Source organism: Symphalangus syndactylus, chromosome 1 (genome assembly GCF_028878055.3).
Source record: "Symphalangus syndactylus isolate Jambi chromosome 1, NHGRI_mSymSyn1-v2.1_pri, whole genome shotgun sequence".
Lineage (NCBI taxonomy): Eukaryota > Metazoa > Chordata > Mammalia > Primates > Hylobatidae > Symphalangus > Symphalangus syndactylus.
Genome location: NC_072423.2, coordinates 50,396,111 through 50,417,991, shown reverse-complemented (window position 1 = coordinate 50,417,991; position 21,881 = coordinate 50,396,111). Strand labels below are relative to the sequence as shown.

The window sequence follows — 21,881 nt, the reverse complement described above, 5'->3', positions numbered from 1 at the left end:
AAACACTGGCTAGTGCTTGAAGAGGGTGCTGATACAAAGAGCCATCCAAGGACACTGAAAGCAGCAGAAAACTTCACTGGGCAGGCAGTGTTCCCAGCACCTCGGATCTCCAAGAAAGGCTAGGCTTTTCTTGCCAAGGGAAGAGTTCAGGACGTCCTTGGAAGCAGAAGGAAAGCTAGGATCCATCCACCTGGCAGGCACTTTCAGCCTGTCTTTTCTTTTTGTTTTTAGTCTTTTTCCTATTCTCCTGTTTGTGAAGACAGAATTAACTTCTACATAATTCACCTTGCAAATCTCCAAATAAAAATCATGGAAAACGTCATACTATATGAGCAAGTGATTGAACATCTCTAAGTCTTACTATGTCTCATCTGAAAAGCGAGGAAACCACAGGATCTATCTTATAAAATCGAGATCAAATGAGCCAGTTTGTATTTTAGCTCAGTGCCTCAAAATAATTATGCCTGAGTAATCCAAGTCTACCACCTGCTGGCAGCATTAGGTAAGTGCAGAAGTTGTTTCTTCAAGAGGCTAAAAGCTGGTGCAAATTGGGTCAGCAAATCCTAAAGAGAAGAATGGCAAACGATCACACCTCTGACCCTCTGCCTGGCTTACTGAATGGACGAGATTTGAGATGATTTTCAATATTGATGTTGGTGTCCTTTAAAAGTTAGTTTCTGAATTATTTCTTGATCAGATTACTTAAACCTACTTTACGTCGACCATTCTTTTGGGGTTCCCTATTTTTCTTAGAATTCTTTAAGGATGCTGCTTTGAATTGGTGATTTCATTAGGTAGAGTCTCTCTCTCTCTCTCTCTCTCTCTCTCTCTGAGTGGGTGTGTGACTGTATACAAAAATATATAAATACATGTACATATAGAAAACGTTTTAATATGTATAGAGATGTATATATAGAGAGAGTATTTTAATGTACCTATGTAGTGTGTGTACATTGAGAGAGCTTTAATATATAGCGCCCATTCTCAGCAGCAGATCTAGATTTTGTGAGCCTAAAATGTATGCAATTTTAAAGTCATCTTTAAGGAAAAGGATACAAAATCAGGCCAGGTGCAGTGGCTCATACCTGTAATCCCAGAACTTTAGGAGGCTGAGGCAGGAGCATCACTTGAGGCCAGGAGTTTGAGACCAGTCTGGGCAATATAGTGAGACTTCATTTCTATAAAATATTAAAAATTATCTGAGTGTGACTGCGTGCACCTGTGGTTTCAGATACTCTGGAGGCTGAGGGGAGAGGACTGCTTGAGCCAGGGAGGTGGAGGTTGCAGTGAGCCAGCCTGAGTGACACAGCAAGACCCTGTCTCAAAAAAAAAAAAAAAAAAAAAAAGAGAAAAGAAAAAGAAAAAAAAAAACCCGCAAAACAAAAAACAAATCAAAAACCAATAAAAACCCAACCCCAAACAGAAACAAAGAATATAAAACCACAAATTAAAAAGTAGATACAAAAAGATTGACTTGCATGAGAAGAGAAGGGGCTTTAGAAGCAGTCTGCACAGTAACAGCCCTGAGCTGAAACCTCGTTACCTTTGTAATAAATCTGCCTCTGCCTGGTTTCTCACTGCCTCCTTTTCCTGTCCATCTAAGTGCCGCCCAACCTCTCCAGGGTTACTTTTATTGTGCTTTTTGCAGTTTACAGAGTGAAGCACTTTTGTTAACTTTCTAAAAGGTCCCATGAAGACCTGTCCTGGTCTTTCCTCTTCAACTTATGGGTGGAAACAAATTGTTTTGACATCACTCTGAGACACTACTTGCTGCAGTCAGGACAGAGTCCTCCATCGAGACCTGGGGATTTCCTTTCCCCCTGGGTGCTGAAGCTCTCTGTTGCAGGAAGCATGTCTGGTTACCAAAAATTATTATCCTCGGCCGGGCATAGTGGCTCACATCTGTAATCCCAGCACTTTGGGAGGGCAAGGCGGGTGGTTCACCTGAGGTCGGGAGTTCGAGACCAGCCTGAGCAACGTGGTAAAACCCTGTCTCTACTAAAAATACAAAAATTAGCTGGGCATTGTGGTGGGTGCCTGTAATCCCAGCTACTCGGGAGGCTGAGGCAGGAGAATTGCTTGAACCTGGGAGGTGGAGGTTGCAGTGAGCCGAGATTGCGCCACTGCACTCCAGCCTGGGTGACAAGAGCAAAACTCCTCAAACGCCACTGCACTCCAAACCTCTTAGAATGCTATCCTAAGTCTACCAGTGTAAAGAAGCTAGGTCTAGCCTATTAGATGAGAAACCCAAGGAGGAGAGATGAACCATTCTAACTGAAGCCCCTACCTAGACCAGCCAGCTGACAGCCAGCATACATTACCAGGCATGGAAGGAGGCTATTTTAGTCCCACCAGTCCCAGTCAAGCTTCTAGATGTCTGCAACTACATGAGCGATCCCAGCTGAGACCAGTTCAAATTGCTGATCCACAGAATCAAAAGAAAATAAAATGGTTGTTATTTTAAGCTACTACATTTTGGGGTGGTTTCTTATACAACAAAGACTAAATAAAACAGGAATTGGTACCTAGAAGTAGAGTGCTACCATAACAAACCCCTAAATTGTGTGACGTTGGTTTTAGAACTGGGCAGGGGGCAGAGGCTGGGAAAGTGGTGAGGAAACCATTATTTGAATCTGCATGCAGATGAGGACTTTCTCCTCAGATACAACTGCTCTGATGCAGAGACCTGTTACCTTAAAAGACAAAGTGTATAGCCCTTTCACACTCAATATGCAATGGTGAAATTGGGACAGAATAACTTCAAGAGGCACTCACATTTAAAAATAGACAGACTGGGGCCAGGTGTGATGGCTTACACCTGTAATTCCAGCACTTCGGGAGTCTGAGGTGGGTGGATTGTTTGAGCCCAGGAGTTAGAGACCAGCCTGGCCAACATGGTGAAACCCCGCCGCTACTAAAAATACAAAAATTAGATAGGTGTAGTGGTGTGCGCTTGTAATCCCAACTACTTGGGACGCTGAGGCACGAGAATCTCCAGGAGGCAAAGGTTGCTGTGAGCCAAGATCGTGCCACTGCACTCCAGCCTGGGTGACAGAGTGAGACCCATCTCAATAATAATAATAATAAAATAAAAATAAAAATAGATTGGAAGACACACAGCAGTCATTGATTCATAGCAATGCTGAACTCCAGCCAGACACATGTTGCCAGTTTCTCCTACTCCAGGAGACTACGGCCCAGTTCCGCTTCCTAGGATGGTTTCCAAGTTTTTTGTTCTCCACGATCCTTAGTTCCCATGCTCTGATAGAATCTTCCTTTTCCAAAAGAAATGGCTGCCGTGTTTGCAGCTGAGAAACTTTCTTACTTTAGCTTGTTTTTTTTAAAATTAATTTTAGTTTTTTTTTGTTTTGAGATGGAGTCTCATTCTGTTGCCCAGGCTGGAGTGCAGTGGCACGATCTCGGCTCACTGCAAGCTCCACCTCCCGGGTTCATGCCATTCTCCTGCCTCAGCCTCCCAAGTAGCTGGTACTACAGGCGTCTGCCACTACGCCTGCCTAATTTTTTGTATTTTTAGTAGAGATGGGGTTTCACCGTGTTAGCCAGGATGGTCTTGATCTCCTGACCTGGTGATCCACCTGCCTTGGCCTCCCAAAGTGCTGGGATTACAGGCGTGAGCCACCGCACCCGGCCTTTAGTTTTATTTTATTATGAATTCAGGTGCAGTTTTGTTATATGGGTATATTGCATAATGTTGAGGTTTGGGATTCTAGTGAAACCATCACCCGAACAGTGAATACAGTATTGAGACAGTATTCAGTAAACAAAATAGGTAGTTTTTCAACCTTTGCCTCCTTCCTCTTCCCCTTTTAGAGTCCCCAGTGCCCATTATTTCCATCTTTCTGTCCATGAGTGCCCACTGTTTAGCTCTCACTTGTAAGTGAGAATATGTGGTATTTGATTTTCTTTTTCTGGGTAATTTCACTTAGGATAATGGCCTCTAGCTCAAGTTGCTGCAAAGGACATGATTTCATTCTTCTTTATGTTTGTCTGCTTCTTATCCATTTCAGATTGGAGTTCCAGAAGTGTCTTTTTATTTTGAACAATCTCAGTCCCTTTTAGCCTAAGCTGACAGTGCTTTCTTAAATACAACTATCTGAAAAATGTTGTGGATTTTCTATGAGTCTTATTAGGGTTTACTCCATGTGCCAAACACTATACACGTAATTCTTCCTCTTCTGGGCATGTCGTGCTGCTGTGGAACACCACCCTTAAGATTCTTAGAAGCCCTTTTGTATAAATGAGAAGATCTGCTAGGCACTACCTTAAATCTCTCTGAGACCATAACAAAGTGTCTTACAACTGAATTTTAACATTTTTTTTTCATAGCTATGGGGTCTTGCTCTGTCTCCCAGGCTGGAGTGCAGTGGTATGATCATAGCCCACTATAACCTTGAACTCCTGGGCTCAAGCAATCCTCCTGCCTCAAAAATGTGTTAGAATTTCCCACACTGGGAATTCCCCACGCTGGGAATTACAGGTGTGAGCCACTGCGTCCGGCCTACAACCACATTTTTAAACTGATCTTTACCAAGATTATTTCTTACTTTGAAGGTCTTTTGCTAACTGGAGAAACTGGGGATGAGAAATTATTTATTTTATAACCCAGCAAATTTTAACTACTCACTCTGTTTGCAAATAGAATTCATTGTAATATGCAGCTACAAGTACCCAACAGATACTTCCAACATACTGTCTAAAGATCTCCTTAGCCAAGTTTATAAGCTCATTAGTTACATTTTCTATCTCCAAATTACTCTAGGCAATTGTCTTGTCAATTGTTTAATTGCTGCGTAACTCAGGTAACCATTTTTTCCAGTCTTCAGTAGCAATTTCTTTACCAGGTTTCCTAGGCTAGACCTGGCCTCTTCACATGGTAGTCCCAGGCCAGCGTTCCAAGAGGGTGAAAGGAGATGCTGTAATGTCTCTTGAGGCCTAGTTTCAGAAGTCACACAATGCCACTTCCACCATATTCTATTGGTCAAAGCAAGTCACAAAGCCTCCCGAATTCAAGGAGTGGAGAGATAGACTTCACTTTGTGACAGGAGAAGTGGCAAAGTCATATTGGAAAATGGTGGGACTACAAGGGGTGGGAGGAATTATTGTAGCCATCTTTGCCAACAAAAGTGCCACACCAAGGCAAGTGCTAGGACAATGATTTAAGATTGTTTGAGACATAAAATTTTTCAAAACTTTATCCTTTCTCAGAAAGCTACTGTAGTATGTACTTACAAAAAATGGGAGTGTAAACTAAGAAATAATAAGATAAGTGAGCTGGGAACCAGGGGCACCTGCAGAAGAGAAAAGTCAAGAAAATATCCAGGAGGATAGGGCTGAGGGAGCCACATTTCAAATCGGAGCAGGAGGATGGAATAGAACTGAAAGCTTATTTGACAATATTGAGAGAGGCATTTGTAGGACTGTTGCAGGATATGAGATGATTTAGCCAGCTGTTTAAGAAAAAATAATAATCAAATGAAAAAAATTGAGGCAAACATTAACTTGAGAAAAACAAAAAGTTGTACAAGAAACGGCATGTAATCCTGTACACAACTTGGCACAGATAGGAACAATATTAACATCATAAATTTTAAAATCACTGAATAAGAATTTGACTAAAATTGTGACAAAACAACATTGGAAAAGGAAATGGACTATAAAGAAGCTAAAACCCTCAGGTAGCATGACAGAAGGTCAGTGTATTATCTAAAATTGATAGATCAAAGTATAGCAGTGTACTCACATTATTTAGAAACAAGTGGCTCTGGAAAGTGTGTATGTTAAGTGGGGGTGTTGTAAACTGGGGTCAGATGTCTGTTTCTGATATCTTGTTATAACTTTTTATTACTCTTGGCCTTTTAAATTAAGATAAATCATTACATTACTAAAAAGAAATAATTTAAAAATTAGGCTGAGAAAAAAATTGGCTGTTAGAGGAAAAAAATATTAGCAAATTTTTGCCAAGGCAAAAATCCTTAAAAGAATTAAGGATAGCCTATATAATTAAAAAGTCTGAAGGTTTCATTTTAGGTGCTAGTCACTGAAGTCTTCAGATTAAAATTTAATAAGGCAAATTCCAATCCTGAAAGTCTTATAGTTAGTGGAGTAGGCATATACAAGCATACATTTACAATGTAACATGAAAAGTGCTACAGTAAGGGCATATATAATTTGAGATCACAGAAGAAAGACAGACAATCCTTGTTTGGGGTAAAGTTGGAGATGGCGCTCCAGAAGAGTTGACATTAGAAATGAGAATTGAAGGATAAGTGGGTTCAGCTGACTGACTAGATAGGAAAGAGCATTCTAGGTTTAGATGCTCACCATGAGAAAGCTCAACATGTCTGGGAAAGAGTAATAAGTTTGGCATGGCTTGAAAGCAGGTTGTGAAGCTGGGAATGACCAACCATAAGCCTGGAGTGGTAGACTGAGGCAGGTCTTAGAGGGCTTTGTGAGTTGTGCTAAGGGGTTTGGAATGTAAGGATTTTACCCTGTGGTGTAATATGTCAAACACACATCTTAGAATGATCACTGGCTCTGGGGAAGCCAGTGGAAGACCAAATGCAGGATGCAAGTCTGGGGAAGTCATTAGAAGACTAGCATAGAAAGTGAGGGCTAGAGAGAAGGGAAGAATTGAGAAATATTTTAGAGGCTGATTCAGTAACAAGTCATAGTGACCAACTGCAAGATGCAGGAGTCAAAGATGACTTTGATGTTGATACATTCATTAGACATTTATTGTGTGTCTTTTCTGTGGTAGGCGTAGAGCTGAATATGGCATGGTTGTTGCCCAGAGGAGCTTTTTCTTTAGTGACAACACAGAGAATAAATTAACAGTAACCATAGCTGTGGTGTTCTATGCTCCAAGGGCTTGGAGAGCATTGGAATAAGCAGACAGGCAGGTAAAGCAGTCTGGCAGACGGCAACCTTGCGGAAGAGTTTCTGGATGGGCAACCAGGTTGGGGTGTTGGGTTGAATGTGTAATTGAGTACGATGTGGTAACCAGGATAGGGATGTTGAGTTGCCCAGTGAAAATCAGAGCCTAGAAGTGAGGAGAGAGACTCCTCTGTGAGTATAGAGTTGGATGCCATATGCACGCAGGTTGAGGAGGGTTGAAGCCAGGAAAATCTAGAGGAAATGTGAACAGGACCAAGAGGAGGATGAAGCCCAGAAAGACTTGAGAAGGAGCTGTCAAAGGAGGAGGAGAACCTACAGTGGGTAGAGCTATTGAGCTGAGGGGGTAAGAGTCTGAGAAAAGAATCATCCATGGTGCCATGGTGACAGATGCTGCCAAGAAAGTGGGTAGCAGGGCCAAGGTGTCCTCCAGGTAAGAAAATTAAGCTGGCATTGATGATCTTAGAATGGCAGGAAGAGGTTTCCTTCCAGATGTCATGGGGTATGGAGAAAAGGTGATGAGGATGCTGAAAAATGAATATGGCTCTCTCTCAGAAGTTGGTTAGGAAGTGATGATGAGATAAGCCAGGGAGCTAGGGTGAGAAGTGGGCTTCATAAAGATGCAGCTTTTAAGATCGAAAACACTTGAGTATTTATTCTCATTAGGATTGAGTACATAACTTATGGGGCCCAGTGCACAACAAAAATGCCAGGACTCCTTAAAAAAGTATTTAAAAAATTCAAGACAAAGACAACAATAGCTAAACATTAAGCCAATTTGGGACCCTTTAAAGTGCAGAGCCCTGTGTGGCTTCAATAGTTTCACATCAGGAAGCAGGCCCTGGTTCTCAGGGTAAGGGGCCAGGGGAGGAAGGTGGAAGTGGGTGGATCAGTGATAGAGCCCCAGGCAAGACCAAGTGGGATGAAAGGGACCCAGGGTCCAGGTGGGGGCAGAGCCTTGAATGGGAGGAAAAGTATGACTTTGGTCACCTTCTGAGAAGTGGGAGATGGAAGATGGAGAGGAGATGGAAAATAAGACGAAAGATGAAGAGGAGAGGGTGCTGGAAGTCATTCTGGAGAAATTATTTACCTTATTGACTAATTTCTGAGTGGAGGAAAGGGGCAGAAGCTTGCAGCAGCATCAGTGGAGTAAGAGGCTGAGGGGCTTTGGGGTGGAAGTGGGGCACTGAGTGGTCCCACTAGCAGCAGGCACCTGGTAGATGGGGCAGAAGCAAGCCAGGTACCCAAAGGACAGGTGGGAGTGAAGGAGGGGTGTGGAGAGGAGGACCCTGAGGGGATGGGCTGGGATCCAGGTTGGAAAAGTGATAAGAAATGGGGTGGCCAGGACTGGAGGGCTCTCTCAGTGAGGAGGGAGGTGGACGTGAAGGTGGAAGTGCAGGCGGCCCATCTCAGAGGGGAAGAATTCGTGCGTTTAGTATTCTGGCCGTGAGGAGATGCGGAAGTTGGTGGAGGTCCAGTCTAGAGCAGGGGTCCCTAACCCCGCGGCCGCAGACCGGTACTGGTTCGTAGCCTGTTAGGAACCGGGCCACACAGCAGGAGGTGAGCGGCCAGTGAGCGAGCATTACCGCCTGAGCTCCGCCTCCTGTCAGATCAGCGGAGGCATTAGATTCTCATGGGAGCGAGAGCCCTATTGTGAACTGCGCATGCGAGGGATCTAGGTAGCGCGCTCCTATGAGAATCTAATTCTTGATGATCTGAGGTGGAACAGTTTCATTCTGAAACCATCTGCCCTCCCTCCCCCAAACGCCCCCCACCCCCCGCCACTGTCCGTGGAAAAATCGTCTTCCACAAAACCGGTCTCTGGTGCCAAAAAGACTGGGGACAGCTAGTCTAGAGGATTCATTCAAAGAGTTAAATAACAAAGCAAGTAGAGCTAGAAGTTCGTCTGGAAGGAGTAGAAGTGTCCTGGAATTATTATTTTAAGACCAGGCATAAGTGTGTATGTGTGGCAGGGAAAGAGATCACGGAGAGGGAGAAGTTAAAGATGTGGGTGAGGCTGCTAAATAGGGATAAGGGTTTCTTTTCCCTTGAAACCAGAGGAAAGGGAGATAGACGCGTTATAGAGTCGCCTTGAAAAGAAAGACTCGGATGTTAAGAGAGACTGGGTGTTATGAGGGCGATCTATATGAGGGAGGAGGGACCAGGAACTTGGCCGTGGCCTGGGAATAGGGAGAACCGTGAATTTTTCTTGAAAACGAAGGGGGTCGCCCGTGAGCAGCGAGGAGAGCGGTGGTAGGCAGCGCCGAGTCTCGAGTCTCGCCGCTCCCGCCTGGCAGGGGCGGGCAGGACGCAAACCTTCCTTCCCAGTCCCTCGGTTACCAGGGCATCCCCGGCTCTCTGCAATTCGGGGACCTTGCCAGAAGGGCTCCCACCTCCCCAAGCCCCCACGGCCCCACAAGGTCCAATTAGGGCTTTCGGCGGCCTAACTGGGGAGAGGCCGTGGTGATGCAGAGGTTTAACCAGCATCCGCCGGGCGCCCCGGGGTCCAGGCCCGGCGCTGGAGTCCCGCAGCGAAGCCTCGCAGCCCCCATGCCTCTCGCCTCTAGGCTTGTGCCCTAAGAGCGGCCTGGGTTCCCTGGCGCACCCTCCTCTTTCTTAGCTTCTTTGTCCCTAAGGGAAACCTCCCCGTACCCTTAGGTGGGGCTCCCGGTCACTGCCACCACCCGTCTTGCTGCCGAAGCCAGCTCCCTGGCCTCCTGGTGCCCTGCCGGGGTATTCCAAACCTGGGCAGCAGGAGCCGGCCGCCGCCGCCTTCATCTGGAAAAGCTTAAGCCCTCTCCGGGTGGGGAGGAAGTCAGAAGGCCGCCTGTCTCCCCGTCCCCCAACCCCCCAACTCGGTCCTCCAGGCTCCGAGGGGTGCAGCTCGGCCCGGGGCCGCGGGGCGCACGTGCAGCAGAGTCTGGCCACCGGGTCTCCCCGCCCCGCCTCCGCCGCCAGCCTTTGACGCAGGGCTGCGGATGCCGCGCGAGCCGTCTCCTTTGCACTTTCCCGGCTGCGGTCCGGTCGGTCGGGGCAGCCCGGCCGGGGGTAGGGGACCCGGAGGAGGGGAGGAGCCGGAGGGAGAGGGGAAGGAGGGGGCCCACCGGTCCCGCCCCCGCCCCGCCCCCCGCGGCCGGAGCCCGGGCTGCAGCCTGGCGCGCCGGAGCCTGCGAGCCCGCGAGCCAGCGAGCGGCGGCTGCGGCCTCCCCTGCGCGCAGCTACCCGGGCGTCCCGGCCCGCGGCCCCGCTAACCCCGGGGCCCGCGCCCCCGCGGCAGGGATGCATCATGGCCACGCTGGCTTGCCGGGTGCAGTTCTTGGACGACACGGACCCTTTCAACAGCACCAACTTCCCCGAGCCCAGCCGGCCGCCGCTGTTCACGTTCCGCGAGGACCTTGCGCTCGGCACCCAGCTGGCTGGGGTCCATCGGCTGCTGCGGGCGCCGCACAAGGTACGGCCCGGTGGGGTGGGCTGGGGCCCCTGGATTCAGCCCCCTGCCGCGGTGCGCGCCGGGGTGGGGCCCGGGGCTTCGCGGGCCCCCTGGGCTGGGCTGGGCGCGGCCCCGGGGGACCATCGCTCGAGGGCAAATCCCCCTCCCCGTTAGACAGAGAGGCTCGAAGCACCCGGTGGTTGGCGCAGGACCCTCCGGGGCGGGCGGGAAGGAACAGCCAGAGGCGGGGGCGGGCGTGGCAGAGCAGGTGCCGAGCCGGGATGGAGAAGGCTCCCCGGAGCCGCGCCGTTAGCTCGGCCGGGTGGGCGGGGTGGGTCTCGGATGCGGGCAGTCGGCCTCGGCACTCGGGCGGGCACCAAGCGGGGCGCGGGAAGAAGCGGGGCGCCGCGAGACTCAGGTCCCTTGGAGGAGAGCTCTGAGCGACGGCCGGGACAAAACCTCTCTCAGGCCTCTGGGGCTGCTGCGGGCGGCCACGCGACCCTCGCGACAAAGCACGCTTCCCGGCGACACCGCCTCCTCCTTTTCCCGGGGGTGCCGCCGAGGACGCCGGCCGCGCACTGCGATAGCGCTCAGGGTATCCCCCTTTTCTTCTGAGAAGCAGGTGGCCTTGGGAACCTCGGAGGAGCAGTCGCTGTGGGAGGAGGGGCGGGGGCGCGGAGGGGCAGCGCGCTCACAAAGCCTCAGCTTGGCAGCCCGAAATGAGTGTCCCCTGGGAAGAATGGCTTCTCAGTCTACCCGTTAGAGAGGTTGTTTTTTTATTTTTATTTATTTATTTTTATTTAAATAAAACCTTTTGCAGGAGGATAGGCCTCTTGCAAAGCATTTGTTGCAAAGAGCGGGGTATTGAAAGCTAATCATTTTGTTACCTAGGAAAACCCTTACTTTCAATTAAACAGATTGAATGCAGCTTGCAAAATTACCTTCCCAGTATGTTTTCTGCCTAGGATTCATATCAAAGCTTGGAGATGATTTATTTCTTGAGGGTCGACATTGATACATATTTGGAAGAGATAAGCGTCGATGCCCAAAAGAAAAAAATTGATTAAAAAAAAAATCCTCGGATTTCAGTATGATGTTGACCTGCTTTGCAAGTAGAGGAGGAGGTTGGTTGTGTGAGGAAACTGGTGGACTTTAGCAGGGTAGTTTCCTCTCTATTAGTGTATCAGTACTTTCCTCCTCTACTTAATTAGTAACGTTTTCAGGAATAAGGAATGGGGCATTTCCATCTCATTCTCTCCTGGTTGGTTCAGGACGGATACAGTCGTGGAAACCTCTCTGGCCACAAAAGCACATTTGATTGGGAGACAGAGGGTCATCATCATCCAGAGTGATGTATTCTGGATTCAGCTGATCAGAATCACTTTTGTAAATTATTTGGTTCTTCTCAATTAGTTGATTCAGTGAAAAGTTTTCAAAGAGCTTCTTCTACATCATGATTATTCAGGCAACTATGGTCTCTGATTACAGTGATCTTTTGTTGAAACCACCAAAGGCTCATAATTGTGGCCCCGTGACCTTGAAGTGGTTTCCTTGGATTTCAAACCTTATATACATGGGTTGACCTTTCAAGCTGGGAGCTGCAGTATGTTTTCATGTTTCCATGGAACAGCCCCATAGTCTTGATCCTGGTCTGGTAGGAGAAAATCCTGATGCTCCTCCACTGACCCCCTCCTCGCCCCCAACTAGAAGCCCCAGCAGAGCGGTTGCACTGGCTGGCAGAACTTTCTAAGGTGTCTCTTGTGGAATGAACAGAACCAGAAGAGGTTCTACAGAGACCCTTGATCTTTGTTTTGGGGGCCAGCCAGCCTCAGTCTCAGAATCTTTTGCCCAAAGACCCCTGCAGTATACTTAGATGTCTGTCATTGTTTTTCCCATCTACAGCAGAGTAAGCAACCGACTTTATTGATGAGGGTTCTGTAAAGCAGAAGTCAGGGCATTTATGTGCCTAGGTATACATTCATATTGTTAAGATGATACTAATTTCCATCAGAGAATCTTAAAATTGGATGATCCACCTGTGATAGAAACAGCTGGAGTTTCAAGCACTTGGCATGTAGTGTATGCCCCACCCAGGCTCTGAATGCATGGTTTCCTTTCATACTACACAGCTCCATAAAGTAGCGACTTTGATTGTCCCTATTTTAGAGATGAGGAAAGTGAGGAAGAGTGACTAAATAACCCACTTTTTGTGCTGGAAGTGCGGAACTGAGATTCAAACCAGCCCTCTGTGACTCAGGGCGTCAGTGCTGTTCTGTTCTGGGAACCAGGTATATGGTTGTGGACAGAAGCCATGCCTCCCGGGCTTCTGTTCCATTAACTGGAGGGGTTCACCCTGTCGCCTTCAAGGGCCAAGCACGTTTAGGCCTGGGGACAGGTGAATATTATAAATGACTAAAAGCCTTGAGGCAGAATTCCTGGCCTGGCACAGAGTGCATAGTCAGAAGTGGGAACATATAGTTATCAATTCTGCTGTGAATTAGCTATTGGGGGGTCCGTTGACCTGGGTGAGCTATCATCCCAGGACCCTGCCACCAGTGAGGCCTTTTGGGCCACAGAGCATGCTTCTTCCACGTCCCACAGAGCCTGGTATTGACAAGAACTGGTGTGCAGGGAGTGCATTCTCAGTGGTACAAAAAGGGTAGAAGCATGAGCGTGGGACAGACAGACACTCAGAGTGCTCTCAGCTCTCCTGCACATTCAAGTCCCTGAGGGAGTCAACTTTGTGTGTGTGTGTGTGTGTGTGTGTGTGTGTGTGTGACAGGGTCTCACTCTTGACACCTAGGCTGGAGTGCAGTGGTGTGATCATGGCTCACTGCAACCTTGACCTCCCTGGGCTCAGGTGATCCCTCCCACCTCAGCCTCCTGGGTTGCTGGGACTATAAGCATGCACCACCACACCTTGCTAATTTTTGTATTTTTTGTAGACATTGGGTGTCACCACGTTACCCAGGCTGGTCTTAAACTCCTGAGCTCAAAGTGATCTGCCCACCTCAGCCTCCCAAAGTTCTGGGATTACCGGTGTGAGCCACCGTGCCTGGCTGGCAGTAAACTTTTGACTGAAGTAGGTCACATATACAAAAAAGTGTACAGGGTATAAGTGTGCAGTTGGGTGAATCTTCTTAAAGTAAATGTACCTGTGTAGGCAGCACTGAGAAGGCCCCCTCAGAGGGTCCTAATTTTTAAAGCTCTCCTAGGGTTTCTCCTGTGCTGGCAACCTTTGAACTGGACAACCTGTCAGGCCTTTCCTGGCTGAAACTTGAGTGTGGACATCTTTTCTTAACCTAATGATGTAGTAATTTAGTTCACGTCTGCTGACTCCATTAGAAGTTGAAGTTGTTCATTGAATAAAATTGTCATCTTATGCAAAAATAAGAGATTGTGCTTATTATGCTTTATCATTTTTTATTTCTTAAACTGATACATTATTTTAAAAAACCATCTGCTTATAGTAGTTCTAGGGAATATGATTAAATAAACATTAGTTTTCTAACAAAAAGTTCAAATTAGGTGCCATATTCTCATTGGGGAGATGTTCATCTTGATGGTTATATGTTCTAGGTTGGGCTAAGCAAGACATTTAGTTTTTGTTTTCAAATGCTGCAAAAGTAGATGTTTATTTCTGGCTTAATATTTTAAAAGAAAAATGGTAATTATAGGAGTTCTAATTTAGAAAAACCTCTGCAGTAGCATTCATAGAATCATAGACCTTTTAAAGCTTAAAATGTGTTTGGATTGATTTATGCTACTGGCATTTAATAATCTAAGGATTCTTTTTTCACTTTGATAGACAACACTGGAACTGTAGAATATTTTTACAAAAAAGTGATGACTTTTTTAGTATACATGTTAAAATGACAATTATTACTTAATCATTTAATTCAGGAAATGTTTTGTTGCCTAGTGAGCTGGACAGAGTGTAGTTATAATAGCTGTCATGTCCTAGCCATTTGCCTGAGCTGAGAACCATCCTAGAGGGACATCAGCTTACCAAGCCCATGGCCATTCCAGGGCGAGGTACTGATACTGTTGCAGCTCATAGAAGGAGAGACCAAGATTGGAAGGAAGTCACCTGGTCACACAAGTGAGAAGTTCCGAGTTGGCATGTGACAGCAGGTCTAAGCTCTTAAGGACTCCACTTTTGTGTCCTGAATGTTCTCCTTCTAGGCAGCCTGTCCCTATTTCAGCGTGCATCCTCTCATTGGATTAGCCTTGAGTATACTGTGTTCATTCCTTTCTCACTGCCCTTGTCTTTGTGGTTGCCTCGCTGCCTCAGCTATCCCATCTGTAAGCAGCTGATTGCAGTGAGGATTAGAATCTAGCTACTCCAAGTGTGAGCTGTGTTTCACCTGAGCTGTATTAGAAATGCACACTCTCAGGTGCTGCCACCGCCCCTCCCCTCCGATCTGCTGAATCACAACATGCGTTTCACCAAGATGCCCTGGTTATTTTTGTGCACACTGCAGTCTGAACAGCATGGATTACAGGTGATTTAGGTCAGGCTCTCAGTACATGGGGGTTCTCACTGTCTGCCCTGTTCTCAGATAACTTCCCTGAGGGAGAAGACCTGGCTGTTCAGTTCTCTGGTGTTTCCCTCGAAGCTAAGTAGTGCTAAGATAGAATGTGCACTAAATTGATTGATTGGTGTTAGTTTTAGAACACAAATCCACTGGTATTATTGCACTAATGAATTTCTACCTTAATCCTCTTAAGGGACACATCTGTTTGCTACATTACATTAAGATTTTTAAAAGATGAGATCATTAGTAAACTTGGCAAGTGTGTTGTGTCATAGTATCTTAGGACAACACTGTTTTAAGAATGTTGTATGAACAGCTAAGAGTGTCCCCATGTAAGCAGAGTCAAATCTGACTCCACTGTAATTAGCTCAGTTGGTTGGAGCCTCGCTATTGAGATCAGGATCATGGGATTGAACCCTTCATGGGTCAGTTGCTTTGTTTCATGCATGGCCACAGACCATATCGGTAACCTAGCCAGACATCCAGCAGGTGCTGTCATGGCCCCTTGCAAGGATCTGGGTTGGAATAGACTGGCATCAATCTTTGGGGAGGAAGGGGCTACTATGTCATGAACTTATGCTGGAGGCTGCACTGTAGGTCTCCATGTGTAGCATTATTTATCCTCACAACAACTCTAGCAGGCAGGCAGATGAGGAATCCCCAATTAACAGATGGGGAAACTGAGGCACAGGAGGTTAAGCAGGTTGCCTAAGGCTATACTGCGTTTAAGTGATGGAGCTAAGATTTAAGGTCATCTTTTTTTTTTCCTCCAAATCCTGTTGTTAACTGTGTCCCATTATTAGAAAATCAGCAAACCCATGCTCTCTGTGCAGGTGGGGGTGGGGTAGGGTTGACTGCATTGCCCTTGCATGCGGCTGCCTGTCACAGTGCCGTGATTTAAGTGGTTGTGCTCTGGCAAGTCCTCCCAGGGTTGATGCTCTGTGTCTGTGCGTTTTGTCCTCGGAGTCCAACCTGAGTCCCTCTGGAAAACAACAGGACTGCCATTGCCCTCCTGCTCTGGACTCTGAAATGTTAGTTCTCAATAGTGTCGACTTTAAAACTGATTAACATGCTGAGGCCAACTCAGGAACAGCCCTCCCCCACCCTCCTTTTCTCTCCATATTTTATCTCTCTCTGAAGATGATACTTTTGAACACTTGGGAACTTTTCTGTCTTCAGAGGACAGCAATCACCTGCTCCAGGCAACCTCCACACCTCATCTCTCAATGACACTGCTGTTGCCTGTGGCTGGCTTAGAGGCATAACTGGGTCCTCCTCTGCTGGCCATTTTCAGAGTCTTGGGTTTGTCAGCATCTGCTCCATTAGAGAGACAATCAGAAGATTTTTGGGGGTGAAGGGGGATCTGGGGGACTGTTTCTGAGCTTTGTTCTGAACTAAGTTATAAAGAATGGGGAAAATTAAGTTAAAGTGAATGTTAAGCTTTGACAATCAGCACAATCCAGATTGTGAGAAATTACAGTTTCTCCAACAAATAAATTGCAAAAGAAAGAAAAAGATGGAAGGAAACCTTAGATGAAAAGAGATTGAAGAGATACATCAACCAAAGGTAATATGTGGCTGTGATTGAATGCTGATTCAAATACATTATAAAATAAATATTTGAGATCACTTGAACATTTGAGCAGTGATATTTAATATTAAACTTATTAATTTTAAAGTGTGATAATAGTATTGTGGTTAGGTTTAAATAACAGTTTATGGCTTTCAGAGATACATACTGAAATTATATGATGTCTAGAATTTGCTTCAGAATAATTCCAGATAAGAGACAAGTAGATGAGTCAATATGTGGATGGAACAGGATAGACTATGAGTTAAAGTTGGATTATAGGTATGTGGGAAGGGGTCATGATACTACTTTCTATACTTGTGCATATACTGAAATATTTTAATAAAAGAGCTAAAAAAATTAGATTACAGTTCCAATAGTCCCCTTGGGATCAGAGCTCTCTCATTAAGTGTTACTGTATGATCTGAGTGTGTTTTCTATGGCTGAGATGGCTAACCATTAGTGGATTTTTTTTTCATACTTCCACTGATACTTTGCTTCCCACCCTGATTGCTGTGTTCTCCTTAGAATCTTAGAAAAACAAGTGTAGGGCATCTGTCTTTTTATGTTCAGGGTGTCTTTCTAGGCTCAATCAATTCCCACGATGAAGTAAACAATTGTCAGTTACATAAACTATTAGCTTAGTAAGCGAAATGCTAAGGTAGAGATATTATACCTGTGGTTTCAGTATATGCTCCTAAATTTTTATCACTAAACTGTGAAGTTGCTAAGGCTATAATAAATGATACCAATATATAAATGCACTCAGTTTCCCAAGGCTGTTGATGCCCATGACATGCCTGCATAGCCACACTGGGGTGTTGTCCAGTTCCCAGTAAAGCAGCTCTGCCTCCGCCTTCAGTATGCCTCAGAAGAGGTTCTCAGTTTACAGTGAATGGCAGTGATGCTGTAATGTACATGAAAATGTAAGTTGATTGTATACCTTGGCACCCTTATAATTACAGTCAACATTGATTTTCTATGGGCAGATAAACTTATTTATGAATTAACTGTTAAGGAGTGAGGAAGATCAATTATTTTTTGAAAAAAAAAATTACCACCAATCAGCAAAAATACATACCCAGAAGTTTCTCTGTTTTTAGACACACATAGTAACAAATGGAATCTACATTGTATCTATTTACAAACTGGAAACATCCAACTCCTCTTCACCAGTTAGTTTTGTAATCTGGATATTAAAATGTTAGACTCCAAGGAAAAATGTTTAGAGTTTAATGTTAGAAAAGAAAATCTTAAAATTTTTGATCGACTCAAAAAAAGGGAAAATGTTAAACAACTTGCAGTTCAATATAGAAAGGTATTCCTAGACTTGGCAAAAATGAAACAAATTAGTTTCTCATTGAATATCTTTAACATTCTTGAAGAAGAGAAAACCAAGAAGGAAACTCCTTTGGTGCTGAGATGCCTCATCATGCACTGATTTTTATAGCAGAGAATGAAATGCCAGATCTGTAACCAGAGTGTGTGGGACAAGCCCAAGATTTTTTTAAGTTCTCAGAATAGAAGATAACCAAGGCATCTTCTGACTGCTTGATCAGAGCCAAAGAGTGGCTTGGGGTGTATAGCAAATGAATTGATGGGCAAACACTACCAGCTTGCATGGCTGGACACTGACAGGCTGGAGACTCTGAGTAGTGGGGTGGTCCTTGGGGGAGAGAACGAGGAAGAGGGTCCCTCTGGCTAAACCAGAGTCACACACAGCCTGCAGTCAGTCATTGACCACAATTTTGACTAAAGAAGTTTATACCAGTTGCATTTTATATCACTTTAACAATTGTTTGCTTTTATTTATGATTTGAGATCACCTTCTTCAACCCTCCCAGAGTCGATGAAAATGAGCACGTGGTGACACTGGGGTTGAGACAAGTGGTTGATAGAATACTGTCCCCCTCCTATGTCTGTAGTGTGATTAAATGAAAGCAAACTGAAATATTGTTAAGGGTGCTACACCCTAGAAACCTAGCATTTAACCCTTCTGAACAATAAGGAGGAAACTTATTTCTGGGAGTCTTAGTGGCTGTGGTCCTCTGATTTCATGACATATGTGCTTGCAGCTGGAAGGGCATGGTCACTGGACCCCCTGGGAGAGCAGCCAACAGAGGGGACATTTGCAGTGTCCAAGTGGTGGGGAGTGTGGAGGTCTCGGAGCACAGTCTACAGTGGCCCCTCGGAGGTGCCTCACTCCCACAGCCTCGAGTGCGTTTCTGGGCTCTGGGCTCCATTGTCTGTCTAGGGGTTTGTGTGCTGACATTGCACTGTCTTACTCACTATAGTTTACAGTAGGTCTTGATGATGTCTGGTGGGGTGGAGGCTTCCTGCTTGCCTTAGAACATAGCCATTAATGGAAAGAGAGGAAAAGTTAGAACCAGATATGTTCCATTCTGTGATCTTAACATAGACCAACAGGCTAGGCAACCAACTTGTGTGACCAGCCAAAGAGGAAAGAGACATTTAAAAAATGAGAGTCAGGTCATATCACTCCTCTGCTCCAAACCTCCCTTAACCCTCTTGCCATTCAGGGCAAACTCCAAAGTCCTTGAGTAGTTGGTCCACTTCTCCATGAGGGCAGAGTTTTTTGTTTTGTTTTTGTTTTTTTAAATCTGTTTTGTTTACTAGTGCAGCCCAAGAGCCTAGAACAGTGTCTGGCACATAGTGAGTGTACAGTAAATATTTACTGAGTGAGAGGATAACCGTGATTTAGAGTTAGAAGGGAGGAAGAATAGTCTGCTCATCCCAGCCATCTCCTTGCAGAAGTCCCTTGTGTAAAGCCTCTGCTAGGAGCACCTCCTGACTTCTTCATGTATCATAGTGACCAGTTGCCCTCCGGCCTTCGAGTGTAGCCTTTCCCATTTTTGAGCTTTATTTTTTATTTTTCTGAGACGGAGTCTTGCTCTGTCGCCCAGGCAGGCGTGCAGTGGCACAGTCTCGGTTCACTGCAGCCTCCACTTTCCAGGTTCAAGCAGTTCCCCTGCCTCAGCCTCCTAAGTAGCTGGGATTACAGGCATGCGCCACCATGCCTGACTAATTTTTGTATTTTTAGTAGAGATGGGGTTTCACCATGTTGGCCAGGCTGGTATCGACCTCCTGACCTCGTGATCTGCCCACCTCGGCCTCCCAAAGTGCTGGGATTACAGGCATGAGCCACTGCGCCTGGCCTGAGCTTTATTTTTTAGAAGTCCATTTCTCCCTAATTTGTACTTGGAGAGATGGGTCCTCATATCCCCACAGATGGGGATGGACATGGCCCTTGAAAATTAATTGGTTGTGCCCAAGAGGATGGAAATAGGGTGGATAAGCCACAAGAACCATGACCCCAGGGTTTGGTCACGGAGTGATCTGTGACCTACAACCTACAGATAGTGTCTACAGGGGGCTGCTGGAAGTTCCATACCTGTTACCTTCCCCTGTGGTGGCAGAAGTAAAGAGCTGTTTTATGTCCATGAGAAAGCTGTGTAATATGGACTGTTTTTATTACTCAGATCAGTATGTGTTTATTGATGTGTTTGTGTCTTGTACTCTAAAGCATCTTCACACTGTAGTTCCATGCAGCTGTCCACTTAAACTGTGTGTGTGGACTCAGGATGACTTTGATAGAGAGAGGTTACTACTGACAAAGCTAGACTCAGGGAAGGAAAGACTAACAAACAAGGATTTCTCCCTTATACAACAAAGAGCCCGTCATAGAATGAACACATGGATACATTCGGAGACTACAGAAAAGCACACTGAAGAAATAAAAATCACTTTTTTCACCACCCAAAGGGAACCACTCTTAACACTTTCGTGTCTTGCCAGAATTTTAACATCTATTCATAATAATATCTGAATACTTTCCCAAGTCATTAAATATTCTTGGAGCATATCATCTTTAATGACAGTTTGGTAATCCAGTCTATGTATGTACCATGATCCATGTAACCATTGTTCACAGGTTCCATGAGGGAAAGTGCTCTTTCTTCTTGAATGTTAAATTTGTCCATGCTTAGTACTTAATACATATTCGTTAAATGAATGCATGAATGATTGAACTATTGGAGGTTTAGGTAGTTGCCAATAAGGAAAATACAGATAGTGCTATAATACATACTTGCAGAAAAATAAATCTTTTTTCTCATATTTGATTACTTCCTTAAGATGAATTCTCAGTGTTTAGTTGCTGAGTTGAAGGATAAAGATTTCATCTTGGATAGGAGCAGTTTCCCTCATTTTAAGCATTGGAGGTAGCTGGAAAGATGGTCTCTAAATCCATTTGGGGCAGGTGAAGAGCCAGGCCAAGTTATGAAGCCCAGCTCCAACCTGACTTCTTCCTTTCTTTGTGCAGCTGGTATCACCTCCAAGACTGACACTTGAACGCAGAATACCACCAGGTGGGATTCAGAGATGATTGTTAAAACCGCGAATAAATTACGTGTATGTATCCCATTGTCTCTACCCATTTTGAAGAACAAAACTCATTCTAGGCTTTCCTGGCCATCCCCCAGACACACCCAGGCTGTGCATTGAGCACCTTCGGACCCAGGACACTGTGGGTCTCACTTCATCCTGTGCCTGCGTCCCTCCACCAGATGTAAAGCCCCAGTAGCAGGAGGCACATTAACTTACCTTTCATTTCAGAGTTCCTAGGACAGGGTCTGTTATATAGTAAGCCCCAACAAATTTTTTTTGAATATTTGCAAGAATGTTAAATGGAAAAAGTGCAATATATGTTAATATACATGATGATTGCAGCAATAGGAAAGTGTCTGTAGGGTGGAGCCTTAGCCTTCAGATCCCTAATCTGTTGCCATGATTTGTGGATGTTACAACTCCTCCCCTACACTGTAGGTGAGTGTGGTAGAACCGACTCTTCAATGTATCAGAAACTTGTTTCTGGCCTTCTCCCTGCTGAGTTCATGCTAGATCCTCCAACAGGAAAGTACAGCTTGCAAGGAAGCCCCATGTTGGCAAGAGAAGGCACGCTGTCTTGGATGGTGTGGACATGCCTGGGGGCTCTCGTGGGTGGGGTGGATATTGGGGTCTTCTCTTATGGAGGGAGACCAGGCCAGACTTAAGGCCTGCAGTTCACGATGGGGAAGTACCAGCTCGTGAGCCGGGTGCTCTCACCTGTACTGTTCCTAAGCCTTGTTTTCCGTTCCTGCCCATGCTGAGCGGAGGGGAAGAGCGTTGTGAGCTTGTGTGAGGGGGAGGGTCCCTGAGGCAAGTGTGGCCACAGTGGTCGCTGCAGCTCTGATTAGTGGGAAATTCCAAGAGGGAGGTAGAGCTGGGGAGAAAGGAGTGATGGCTGCAGAGTCCAACTGCCCTTCTTCCCACACACACAGATTCTGCCTTTTGCCAACCGTGGAGGCTCTGGGTAGGAGATTTTATTTCAGGTGATGGCGCTCACCTTCGAGGGATCTGTTACTCCTTCCCA

The 21,881-nt window shown here is 45.8% G+C and overlaps 1 protein-coding gene across 5 annotated transcripts in view; it reads left to right on the top strand.

Moving 5' to 3' along the window:
* The first annotated feature begins 10,071 nt into the window (after positions 1-10,071).
* Positions 10,072-21,881, top strand: part of FHOD3 (formin homology 2 domain containing 3) — a 498,310-nt gene continuing 486,500 nt past the window's right edge. For 2 of the 5 annotated variants that reach the window (XM_055233789.2, XM_055233781.2), the window contains exon 1: positions 10,075-10,363. In XM_055233789.2, the coding sequence (XP_055089764.2) occupies positions 10,199-10,363 (165 nt within the window). In that variant the 5' untranslated portion in view covers positions 10,075-10,198. Of the gene's footprint in view, positions 10,364-21,881 lie in introns of all 5 variants that reach the window. The other 3 variants (XM_055233750.2, XM_055233761.2, XM_055233770.2) reach the window with 3 other exon arrangements.